At 37.5% G+C, this 13,584-nt stretch overlaps 1 protein-coding gene across 1 annotated transcript in view; it reads left to right on the plus strand.

The window, feature by feature from the left end:
* The first annotated feature begins 2,906 nt into the window (after positions 1–2,906).
* The window catches only part of SPAG16 (sperm associated antigen 16), a 969,696-nt gene continuing 959,018 nt past the window's right edge, over positions 2,907–13,584 (plus strand). Inside the window, exons 1-2 of the mRNA XM_021702750.1 lie at positions 2,907–3,075; positions 12,944–12,990. Coding sequence (XP_021558425.1) covers positions 2,949–3,075; positions 12,944–12,990 — 174 coding nt within the window. The 5' untranslated portion in view covers positions 2,907–2,948. The remainder of the gene's footprint in view (positions 3,076–12,943; positions 12,991–13,584) is intronic.

A 13,584-nucleotide genomic window follows, 5' to 3' on the forward strand; every position in this document is an offset into this window, starting at 1 on the left:
TTGGTTTGCATTCCCACCAACAGTGCAAGAGGGCTCCCCTTTTTCCACATCCTCATCAGCACCTGTTGTTTCTTGTGTTATTTTTTTATTTTTCACAGAACTAGAACAAACAATCCTAAAATTTGTATGGAACCACAAAAGATTCCAAATAGCCAAAGCAACCTTGCAAAAGGAAACCAAGCTGGAGGCATCACAATTCTGGACTTCAAGTTATATGACAAAGTTGTAGTGATCAAAACGGTATGGTACTGGCACAAAAACAGATACATAGATCAATAGAACAGAATAGAAAACTGAGAAAGGAACCCAAAACTCTATGGTCAACTAATCTTCAACAAAGCAGGGAACAATATCCAATGGGAAAAAGACAGTCTCTTCAACAATTGGTATTGGGATAATAGGACAGCAACATGCAAAAGAATGAAACTGGACCACTTTCTTACACCATACACAAAAATATATCTGAAATGGATGAAAAACTTAACTGTGAGACCTGAAACCATAAAAATCCTAGAAGAGAACCCAGGCAGTAACCTCTTTGACATGGGCTGTAGCAGCTTCCTTCTAGATAGGTCTCCTGAGGCAAGGGAAACAAAAGCAAAAATAAACTATTGGGACTTCATCAAAATGAAAAGTTTCTGGACAGTGAAGTAAACAATCAACAAAACTAAAAGGCAACCTACAGGTTGGGAGAAGATATTTGCAAATGACATAGCTGATAAATGGTTAGTCCAAAATATATATAGAATTTATACAATTCAACACCCCAAAAATGAATAATCCAATTAAAAAATGGACAGAAGAGGTGAATAGGCATTTTACCAAAGAAGAAATTTCATTTACTATTTGTATTTTAGTAATGTAGGTATTAAAATATCTGTTTTAAAGAAAAGGAAACTAAAGCTCAAAGAGCTTAAGTTAATTAAGATTATACAGAAGAGCCAGCATTCAAACCTTCTGTAGAACATGACACATATTACATCTAAAAGCTAAGAAAAAGAACAGCCAACAGCCAATGTAATACACACACACAAAATCAAAGTAAGCATTAATTGTTCAGAGGGACCTTCCTTCCTGGCTCTCTTATGCTCCTTCATATCTTGTTGGGTGTGCAAAGCCCTGACCACTCTTTACCCAGGCCATTTCTCAGGCAAGTGTTTACAGAAGAAACTTGAGGGTATGAGGTAATGTCTCCTTTGGAACAAAGAGCAGGCTTTCTACAAAAGCATCAGATTCCCTAAGTTCAGAGCTCCTCTCCTGTATTTTTAGTCCCTTATAACTTTCCTTGCATTTAATGAACATCGAGGATATGTTTGATGTGAGACGTCAAGGACAAAGAGTAAGTTATTAAAATAATAGATACATGAAATGAGGGAGTATTATGACTAATTGTGACCCCTGGTTATTCTAAAAAACATAACAAAACTAAGCAATTAACTCAATAGAAAAAACATCTATTTCTTGGTGTCCACTTTGTGCCTGGTAAGTTCTTAATTCTTTATATTTTGCCCCTTGCAACAATGCTTTGTGGTAGATTATGTTATTATACTCATTTTACAAATGAGGAAATTGAGGCTAGAGGCAGTAAGTGGTTTGCCCAAGGTTTCCTAACTAGTAAGTGTTGGAGCCAGGCTCTGAATGCAGCCTCTCTGATTCCAACACCCAGGCTCTCAATCACCTCATTAGGAAATTACCAGTATTATTTTTTTGATAATAAATGGGAGCTTTTATAATGAATTGCTCTTTGGCATCCAGTTTTCTTTTTTTTTTTTAGTTTAAATTCAGTTAGCCAACACATAGTACATCATTAGTTTCAGATGTAAAGTTCAGTAACTCATCAGTTACCTATAACACCCAGTACTCATCACATCATGTGCCCTCTTTAATGTCCATCACCCAGTTATCTCCCCTCCAGGAACCCTGTTTGTTTCCTACAGTTAAGAGTCTCTCATGGTTTTTCTCCCTCTCTGATGACTTCCCATTCAGTTTTCTCTCCCTTCCCCTAGGATCCTCTGTGCTGTTTCTTATATTCCACATACGGCATCCAGTTTCCATCAAGAAACACAGAATGGAAAAGAATCTGCAAAGAAAAAGGCCCAGCAGATGCCTCCTATATATACACAATACAAAACTGAGGAAGAGTCTGTCATTGCAAAAGGAGTGCACATGATTGGGCAAATATCATTTATAACACATTGTGTTAGGACCATTTGTAGCTCATAGTTCTTATGAAGTGTCTTTCTTTTCACAAGTCAACACTACAAATACTCTTCCAAGCCCCAGTGTATGAAATCGAAGTCAAAACAGATGTCCAGATAAATATTTTAAAGGAGCCCAAGAAGGAAATCGACTAAGGTGACTTCCCTAGGTCTTTATTGCTACGCGACTGAGGTTAGTTCCCCTGAGTCAGTCTCTCAATAATGATTTCTATAACTTTTTTTTTTTTTCCTCCTGGCTCTGAGGTTCTTTCTCTTTTCCAGGAGTCTTCCCTGGGGTCAACTGGGGGTCTCCACATATCTAAAATTAAGGGGCTGATGATGGGCATGTAAGAACCAGGAGAAAGACAACTTAGGGAAGAAAATGAAGTGAGAAAGAAATGCTAGGGTCGAAACGGACAAAAAAAGAAAAAAAAAAAAAAACCAAGCCGGTTCGGCAAGAAAATGTATATGTAATCCAAGCCAACTGTTTCTTGCTTCTCCTCTCATCCACTCCAGGAACTGCGTCCCAGGATAACTAGGCAACGACGTTGCCGTGGTAACTTGTGAAGGTCAGAGGGCACCAACGCTTCTAGGGCGGGGGCAGCCCTTCGAGCGCGGAGCTTGCCTGGTGGGAGCAGTGAGGGAGTGTCAGACTCTCGCGAGAGCTGCGTACAGTTGCTGGCAAGCGTCTTCGCGTTTGCTCTCAGGGAGGGATTAGGCTGTCCGGGGGCGGGGCCAGCAGCGCCTCAGATGGCGGCTAAGCAAGGGATCCCCGCCTCCGCTCTGCGGGTGCTGGAAGAAGCGTTGGGAATGGATTTGACGGCTGCTGGGGACACCGCAGAGGCGGTGGCCGCCGAGGACGCTTACTACCTGGAGCGTATCCTTACGTGTAGCCGCGGCCTCCAAGCGCTCCCCTTGGTAACGGGTTTGGGGCCGAGGGCGCGGGCTTCCCATCTGGGGCGCCCTGCGCGGTTTGTGGCCTCCCAGCCGGCAAGACCCCTGTTGGACCTCAAGGTGGCGTCTCCGCCGCCGTGTTCCCCTGATAGCTACCCGCTGAAAAAACTTTGCCTTTTAGGAGTGTTAGGCTGCTGTGTTCCTGTTGGAAGAACCTTTGGGAATCTCGTACTTAGTAACCACTCTGCAAACTTTGGGTGGAAGTTTTATGTTAAGGTGGTACAACAAATAGATTCAACCCTCCTTTCGCTTATAAGCTCCCAGCCTTCAGAATACCGTGGGAATCAATTCAGGAAAGTTAGGAGACAGGGAAAGACCTCTCTGCCTTTGGGCTTTAACGAGCTGAACCTCAGAGTATTCAGCCTGTGATTCTGTAGATGCTTCAGTTGTCCAGTGCTTAAATGATTTGTTTTGTAAGCATCAACTTTCTAGGTAGTTTCATATTTGGCTATTTAATAATTAACAATTATTACATTTTTATTTTAAAGCCACTAAATGATGACCTGGTGAGCTGAAAGGCTCAGAGATGTTAGGAAGAAATCAGACAGTGATGAACAATTATCCATGGAAATATGAGAAAAATGGAATAGCAATATGTGAATAATTAGATTCACTATTTCTTGGTAGGGCTTTTGAGCTCACCCCCTCTAGGCATTTACACTTAATTGTACTGGAGAGATTGGAGAGTTTATGAGAAAAAGATACCTACTTTTTTCAGGCTGGTAGGAGAGAGACGATTATATGTTTTATTCTTAAAGATATCAAGGAAACTCTAAAATCTACCTTATTTTTTGTCCAACTATGAATCCCCCAGTTTTAAGTCAAGACTTCAGAGATCTAACAGTGATTCATTTTGTGGGCTTTGGCAAACTTTAACCTGTCCTGACTCAGGCTCTGTACCTATCAGTGCTTCAGGGAGCTTTGAAGAACTTAGTTGGAAAGATCAAAGAAAATATGTAGTATTTTATTCAATGCAAACATTTTTATAGGAATATAAGTTTGAGTAGTTCAAAATCAATTTAAATGAACTCTGTGGCTGCCTTAGTGTCTTAGATGAGGCTTTATACTCTTCATAGCTCTAAATAGCTGCCTTTTCCAGTAATACTCCTTTTTAAATTCAGATATGAGTCAACAATTCTTTCAGAACTTATTTACATCAAGTATAAAGTTATCTAGTGTCCCTGGTAGTGAATAGTAACCATGCATCTTATTTTTGTCTACATTAAGATGATTCCTGTAACACATAGATTAATTGTTAATATGAGACAAACACACTGAGTTAACTTTTTTGCAAGTTGTGGGACTTCAATATAGCACAGCTTTTAGGTTTACTTAATTTGCAGGGAGATTGCTGAGTCACAACTGCCGATATATAGCAGTTTGCACAAAACCTGTCTTACAAAGAATTTTCAAAATAATCACATTTGTAAATATAAGCAACTCTAACTTCTTAGGATTTTATTATCCAATTTCTGAATTATCTGACCCCTTTGCCTTTCTTCCATCTTTCTTTAGTTGGCTAATATTTTGAGTTTCAACCAAAGGGTAGTCAAGGGATAGCAAAACTACATATTTTGCCAATTTTCCTGCGTTCAGTATTTAGGTAAGAGGTTTAGTCATGAGAGAGGCTTTAACTCTTAGTTAAAATGAAGTTTGAGGATTACTTTAGAATACCAATTATCCCTGTATCCCTGGGCTCTCTAAACATGCATAATTAAGAGTTGACTGTATAATGTTATTTGACATTGTTTCTTAAGGCAATTATGATAGTTGCTGAAGTGAGACTTTCTTGAGTTTAAAGTCTTTAGGTCTCAGGTAATTTAATTGAGCTATTGCAGTGGATAAATAAAAGTTATAATATGCACACATGAATCAGAAATCTGATGTTCTCTACTTTGCACATATACTTAATCACTTCTAATCTACTGCGTTTGGTCTTGGGCTTCCCTTATTTATGACTGAACAGATGCTCTGTAGAACACTAGACAACAAGATATCAATATTAAGTCTTTGAAAGAGGTTGACTCTTAATTCTGCAGGAAGTCACCCTTTTCTTTGCTGTTAAACATTTGAACGTAAAGAACATGTACAGACTAATAGGACCCAAACCAGAAACAGCCAGGATCTACCATGAGGGGGATGGTTTCATTAGTAAAGGCCCCATTATGAATTTAGAAAAGAATTCTTAACCCTGCAACGTCCCTTTGTAACCTACTATCTGTAAAGGTAGGAGTTATCTGTTTCTCTTCTGAAGCAGTTCAGGATACCTTTGCTTTTATGTTTTAAACTTCCAGGAGGCAAGATACAAACACACATGTATGTAGTTCCTTTCCTAGCTATCTCCAGAGCCTTTAAGAAATATATTTACAGAGTATATGAGTTCTCTGGAGAACTCTTCATTAGAAAGATATTTGCAACATTGTAAAATGTAAGGCTAGGTTTTAACTATGTGTAAAGGGTCAAGTGTTTGTAAAGGTTGGTTGTCTTTTGTGAATGATTTCTGTATTAGAAATCAGTACTACTTGGGTAAGGTTTTCAGTTGCAGTAGGAACTGCAGTTAATGTGTGGCTGTGGACATTTCGGAATGCTCAGTCTAACTGGGAGATGCAGGCTGGAATGAATTGTACTAAGAAAGCTAATTCTTAATTGATTTGGTTGCTATTTGTCGAAAGACTTGTTCAAGGAAGAATAATGGACTAAATGGACTCTAGGACTCAAGGGCCCCCCGCAAAGTATTGTTTTTATTATATACCTCGTTTTACACTGATTCTCTGTTCCCCTAACTAGATTTTGATTATTTTATCTTTCAAGGCATTCCAACATTAAGAATTTGGCTAATTAGATCATGGACATAAGTTTGCTGGCCACTGAAAAGGCCTCCTTTGGCCCCAACAGCAATTCCTGAGGGTTGAGTGAGTTTAAGCCAGTCCTTTGAAGCTAATCAACTCTGGATGCAGTCCCAAAGTCAATTGTTTATGAAAATGCAAAATTAAAGATTCCACTAGTCCCTTGAAATATGGTGATCATACTTAGATAGCCCATGTAATAAGATGCATGCTTGTTTTCTTAAAATGACATCCTAGACAATCTTTCATTGCAATAGTAGTGTTCACTAATCACTTTGTTTAATTAAAATTGAATTTTTGTCAGGCACCTGGGTGGCTCAGTCGGTTTAGCGTCTGCCTTTGGCTTGGGTCATGATCTTGGGGCCTGGGATCGAGCCCCTCGTCGAGCTCTCCACTCAGTGGGGAGCCTGCTTCCCCCTCTCTCTCTGCCTGCCTCTCTGCCTGCTTGTGATCTCTCTCTCTGTCAAAAAAATAAATAAAATCTTTAAAAAATTGAATTTTTGTCATTTAAAATTCTATTTATTATTTTTAACATTTAGTGATTTTTTTCCCCATGTTATATTACTTCTCTGGAATGTTTATAGTATCATGTGAGAAGATATTTTTAAAAGCCTTAATAATCATTATGTACTCAGGTCATCTATTTCTTATTATCATTGGAAAAATGAATTTGCCCCTGGTGCTTAGTTGCAGCCTACATATATTCACATAAAAGGATAGACAGTCTGAATGTAGAATCTAGACCAAAAAACATGTTACTAAACCTGGAGTGCTGAATTTTACCTGCATGAAAGAAAAAATTGTATTTTGTTGTGTGTCCTCTAGTCTAGGCAAACTTTAATGTGCATATGAATCAAAGAATATGGATGTTTAAAAGAAGACTCTAATTCAGTAAGTCCCAGTCAGGGCTGACTCTGCATTGCTAACAAGCTCCCAGGGGCTGCAGGTGCTGCTGGTCTAAGGAATATAATTGAAATAACAAGACTGTAGGCGAGTTTCTTAACTACCAGCCTTTATATTTTCAGATAAGAGGTATAATATGTAGAGCTCATATCTTTGGATCTCCTGGCTTAGAAGTTGGAAGAACTTAAACCACCACCCACTATGAGAACAATGAGACTTGAAACTTGAAACTTGAAAAAACTTGAAAAAACCTTTGAAAAAAGGTTATTTTCCAGCTTCTGAGGCCGAAGATGGCAGTGGTGTCTGGGGCAGGAGTAGTCAATAAATTTCCACTCTTGCGGAGTCTGTTGAATTGATAGTGACTCTCTGGTATGTGGTGTTAATAAAAGTTCTGAAACCTCCTGAAGACTTAGTGGGAAAGACTGCAGAAAACAGACGATGGGGGAAGTGGAAGCAAGTGTGCCAGTTATTTGCCATCTCTGGTATATATTATTCAGTTAACTTCCATTATTGAAACTGGCATTCCTAAGAAAGGGAACCCTGACTGTGATGTTTGCTATTTACAGTACTTTTATTTTAACTTAGTAATTGTAAAATGTTGATTATGGAGGATCCAGGCTAGATTTTAGATCGCCTCTGTGTGTATCAGCTCTGAAGTGATGGCAAGATTAGAGAGCGATTTCTGTCTATAGTAGCTTTGGGAAATCATGTAAAATATAATTAGCTATATGTTTCACTCCAGTTCTTTATAAAGATGCTGCTGCTGGCAGTGATCACTACCTCCAGTGTAGCAGTGGAAGAGACCAGTGTGTGAGGAACTTTGTGTGGTGCTCACATCTGAAAATTGCTCATAGCTTCCTGTCTCTGGTCCATTTGCAGAACCTTGTTTGTGACCCTGATGGATCAACTGTGACCTCAAGCTCGGCTCCATTACGCCAGCTGAAATGCTTCTCTGAGGCTTCTTGCAGTTGTGTCTTCTGTGGTGCTGTGATAGATTTAGAGTTTCCTGGCAGTTTCAGTGTGGATGTATATTGGCCTATTTTCTGATAGGATCTACAAGGTCAGGAAATGGTACAAATTCTGCTAGTGCAGAAACTACCAATTAGTTCACCCATGGTGACCAAGTGCCAGGGAACGGATTCATTGTATGCAAAATCACAGTCCTACTTTCTTCTGGAGCAAGTGGAGATGTGGAGTGAGACCCTTGGTCTGAGTGTAGGCTCTGACTCAAGGATAAGGAAGCTGGCCTAGAAGCAGGTGCTGCTATGGGCTGTGGCTGGAGGTCAGGCAGAAAGGGGAATCCCAGACTGTACCCTGGGCAAGGGCAAACTAGAAAACCAGGCACAATTTTAAATGTCAAGTTAACCTCAAACAGGCTGAAAGGCAATAACTATATCTGAAGGGAATAGAAAGGATGGAAAAAATGAATTTTGGAAATGGAGTTCAACAATGTTCTTTGAAGGAATAATAGGCAGATAATAAGAAGGGAGTTTTATAAGGGCTCAGAATCAGGTTGGCATTAGCAAACTGATTTTAAGCCAGAATTCTGGCTTATTCTACAATGGAAAAAAATCGCTTTGCCTGAGAACTGGGACCAGCTTAATTGTATGGACGTTTCCTGGAGAATAGGATCACCTAAGAGATTCGATTACACATGAGAAAGTTGTCCAGTAAAAGTAGAATGAGAGTGCAAACAATGAATCATGGAACACTACATCAAAAACTAATGATGTAATGTATGGTCATTAACATAACATAATAAAAAAAAGTGAAAAAAAAAAGAGAGTGAAGGGTTTTTATCATTCAAGCAATTCTTGGTCAATTGCTTATTCCTGTGCTGGCAACACTGCTTTAGAGCAGTGCTTTCCAACCTTTTTTACACATAGTGTTCATCAGATCTTGCTTCACTCAGTCTTTCTGGCTGTCCCAAGGGCCAAGGGAATCAATATCTGTATACTCCACAGTGTTCTCTTTATGAGAACTGAAGAGTGTAATTTCTCTCAGGCTTCAGAACCAGAAATTGGTATACATCTGCTGAGAGACTCATCTGTTTTCATTGGATGGAGACTGAATTGGTATCTGATTACATTCCCCTCTTTACCCTGACTGCTGGGAAGCTTTGGGTCAAACCTGTGGCTTATGTTTGACAAAGTTCATGAGACTTTATGGCATGTACTGCAGCTTTACCTTTGTCGTATTTCTCTTCTTTTTCTTTCTCTTTTAATTTTCATATTTACTTATTTTTATATTTTGTACTATATGTGTATTTGTAAACTGCCGTACAGTCATTTGGGGATTCACCTGTGCATTTGTCCATGTGTTGTTAGCCAGCTAAGCCAGATAGACAGATGCATACAAACATACTTGCCAAAGTACATTTATTTCTTCAGTAACACTGCAACATCACATTTCAACTCAGTTGCTCCTGGGAAGATTTTCTGTACAAATCATTTTTGTGGATACTGAAAATACCAATCAAGGAAAATAGTGGTTCCTATTTTGGATGTCTGTCCTCTTCCTGACCTTTTGTCTCATTAATCTATTGCCCTTGGCTGATTTTATCTTTGGGTCTGTAGCCCTGTAGCTCTTTTATACCTCTCCCTCCTTTAGGGTCTTCAAATTGAGCTATGGAAATGATTTGATTTAGCTGTTGGTAATATAACACTTGAGAGTTTGGAAAATAAGTGAGGGTTCATTGCCTAGGATTTTGGTAGAATTGCACATTCTTTTTGTGTTACTGTAGAACAGTGTAGAAACTGTAGAAATACGATATTGTAGAAAATTCCTGATTTTTTATTCCAGAAACTTGTCTTTGTCATTAATAGGTATATGATTTTTGGCAAATTTCTTAATCTCCCTCTTTCATTTTCTTTTTTTTTTTTTTAGTTTTAGAAATGACTGTATCTGTGTTATTCAGTCTCACAGATTGTTGTGAGAATAAATATGATAGTAATCCATATGACAATACTTTTTAAGCTTTATAAAATGATATTTTTTCATTCTTTTTGATTTTGGGGAAACAGAATATATTATTAGGGTTTGAAGCTGTTGCCTCAAGTATTTTCTGGGTAGCAGTGTGGCAAGTTTGATATTTGCAAAGCTTTGAGGACAAATCACTTTTATCTTCTATATATTGCCATGTTTAACAACCTATGCTTTGATGTTTCTTCCTCATGTTAATCTTATCAGTTGGCTTATTTACAATTTTAAAGTCTATCCAAATGATTTTAGTATATTTACTTCTTGTAAAATTTATTATGGTATGAGCAGTGATGAAGGATGGCATTGCTTTTCTGGAGACTTAAAGACAAGTGATTTCTTACAAAATCAAGTTTTAGTAACTGTCATGCAGAAGAGGGCATTCCTTTCCGTAAAAGAAGAGACCGATTTCCTGTAGCTAAACCTCAGGAAATTTTATCTAATTAAGTGAAATGTATCAGAAAAATATATATTTAGAAAGGAGGAAGATTTAGAATGTATTTTATTAATCCATTCATCTTAATGCATGGGGGAACTGGGCCATGAGAGACTTAATGAGACTTCTCCATAGGTACTCATCTCTTTCTAGAAAAGGAAAATAATAACAAATACTTGCATAGCATTAACTATAAGCCAGGCACCATTCTAAATGATTTACTTACGTTAACTCTTCTAATACTCCTGAAACCCCTTAAGGTATTATGATAGCCAGCTTTCAAAATGATGCCCGGTGATCTCCACATCCTGGTCCTCATGCTCCTGTATAGTTCCCTTATGTATTGAAGAGGGTTGACTTACGTAACCAATAGGATAGTGAATAAATGATGATGTGTGACTTGGTCATAAAAGATATTGTGGCTTCCACTTTGTTTTCTTGTATTTCTTATTCTGGGGGTAGCTTAGCCACTATATCTTGAGAATGCTTAAGAGGCTTATAGAGAAACCCACATGGGAAGGAATTGAAACCTTCAGCCAACAATGTTAGAGCCATCTTTGAAATGGATCCTCTTCCCTCAGTTGAGCCTTCAGAAGACTGCAGCCTTGGCTGCCATCTTGACTGAGGCCTCAAGAGAGACCCCAGATCAAAATACACAAGCTAAGTCGCTACTGAATTTTTGACCATGGATACCATGAGATAATGGATGCTTATTGTTAAGCCTTAAGTTTTGGGGAGTTGGTTATGCAACAGTAATAAAAAGTACAGATTTTGGTACCTGAAAAGTGGTGAAAGCTAAAATATCTTGAACAGACTATTAGTGGAAGCCTCATGGTCTCTCAGAAGACTGCTGGCAAGGAATTGAAGGAGAGTGAGGTGAGGCCAATGCTATTGGAAAGTGTTCCATAGCAGTAATTAAGTAATATAGGTAGTTACTCAGTCCTGGTACCCAGTATGGGTAAGTTCAAAGTTATAGGATCAGCTGCAGGTATGCAACTTTTTATTTCTGGAGTAGTTTAATCTACCACAGTAGTTTTTAATTAGTCATTTAATTAGTTATTTTAATTAGCTGTTTAATTAGTTAAATTAACTAGTTATTTTTTTGAGCTTAAATTAGTTTTCACCATATTTTTGGGAGATACACTCTTGTTTGACGGTGTCAGGTTCCTAAGGATTGGTCATAACTGAACTAGGCTTAAATGTCTCCTCAAGTGGATAAAGCAAACAGTGAAGACTTAACGGCTTATGATGGACCTGAGTAACAAGACTGCCTAACCTATCTTTTAGAGGTTTAGAACTGTGTGCAAGATAATTGGCAAACACTTCAAGTGTTTACATAGTTATAGAAAACGAACATGGAATAACGAGAGGTTTAGGTATAGCATCGTGAAACCTAACTTCTAGGGTTGATTCCCAACTGTGTTATGTCCTAGCTGTGTGACCTTGTGCCTGTGAGTCCTGATCTACAAAATGGAGATGATAATAGCTTGTAGGTAGGATGAAGATGAAATGAGTTGATTCATCATGTAAAGCCCTTAAGGACAGTGCCTTGGTTTTATTAAATACTTTGTAAGTAATATCAGTTCATACTACAAATAGCATAAGTTGTTATATAAGCTTTTAGTTAGCTCTTGGAAGAGGATTTCTCATAACCAGCAGCAAGATGAAAGCTAGGCTAATCTCATCTTTGATTTTCATAACCATTACTGTATGTTAAAGTATTTAATTTCATACATTTTGAACTTGGCATAGTCACGTGTGTACATTAGGAAAAAAATGTAAATCTACCAGCCAACAAAATAATGTTATTGGTGTGTGTTGTGATTTCTTTCAAAATTAAATGCTATCTTGAAGTTTTCATTTGTAATTAAAGTAACTTGTAATTTTTGAAAGTCTTACAGCAGTGCTGTTAGAATTTTTTATTAGAGTCATTTCCACTGGTATTTTAATGCTTATTTCTTGGTAATTTATGAACTACTGAATTATGATTACTGTATAGTTTACATTTGCTTAAAAATTAGGCTTCCTTTCCCGAGAACAAAATTTAATTTTAAAATTGAAGTATATAATAAAACAGTAGAGATTAAAGTAACTTTTATTATGAAAACATTGAAATATGTTTTTTGCTTACATTTAAATACTGGTGTGCTTTTGAAAAAGTCATTGTACTTTAAATAAAGAAGTCAGAGTGCACTGTGCATGACTAGGAGCTCTGGGAAATTAACTTAGTTTGAGATAGATTTAAAAAACTTACTGCCATAGTTTTCCTGTCCATCATTTTTCTTATCTCTTTCTAATTTATGTTATCTTATTATACCATGTACATTTTTGTAAGCCTTAGAATCGAATTGGAAATCATTAGATAGTAAATAGACATATGGGAAGGTAGTTTTTCATGGGTTTGGGTTATGTAGAACAATAATTTAAAAATAATAATGAAAAATATTTTGTTTTAAAGTATCTATATTTGTAGGTTGTATGGGGAAGAGAAATTTTAAAAACAGTTTAAATTACATTTACCAACTTGGTAAGATAAATGGATCTGATACTGAATTTTAACATCAAATCAATTTTAAATAAATCATTTTTTCCATATATCTTGAGATTGACACTTGACAAGATTTCAGAGGTCACCATAACTGAAGCATCTGAAGATGATTATGAATATGAAGAGGTAATTTTTTCATTTTAGGTATTTAGTCTGTAAATGCACTAGTCATTCTCATGAAACATTCCTTTTATTTTATTTTTTGTTTTCCTTAAGAGATGCTAGTTTTTCAACTGAATTACCTAATATCAGCTATTTAAGAGTGAAATGTGAAAGTTCTATTTGAAAGTTTGGATTGGTTAAGGCATCTGGCTCTTTTGGTTTTCCTGTTAGTTGTGCTTCAAAGTTAGCTCCTTCTCCCTTGCTTTGTAGATCCTTACTATAGACTGTCATCTCTGTCCAGCAGGCATTCCCTAATATCCATTTTGCTCTTGGATGGGTTTCCTAGAGTCCCACTACTGGCTGCAACTCAGATCCCATGCTTCCTTTCAGCTTAACTATAATTCTGTGTAGTGTAGTTCCTGTCTTAAATCTTCCCTTTAATTCACTGTTCAGATGGGACCTATCATTACTTCCGAGACTTGGTGCATAGAGTCGCTCCTAGATGACAGACATAGTAAGTACAACTGTGGAAGCAAGCCAGGAAGTTTGTGGCCTGGGCAAGTAAAAGACAGAACAAACAGTAGATAAACTTTTTATTAGTAGTAGTAAAATAGAGAT

Source organism: Neomonachus schauinslandi, chromosome 3 (genome assembly GCF_002201575.2).
Source record: "Neomonachus schauinslandi chromosome 3, ASM220157v2, whole genome shotgun sequence".
Classification (NCBI taxonomy): Eukaryota; Metazoa; Chordata; class Mammalia; order Carnivora; family Phocidae; genus Neomonachus; species Neomonachus schauinslandi.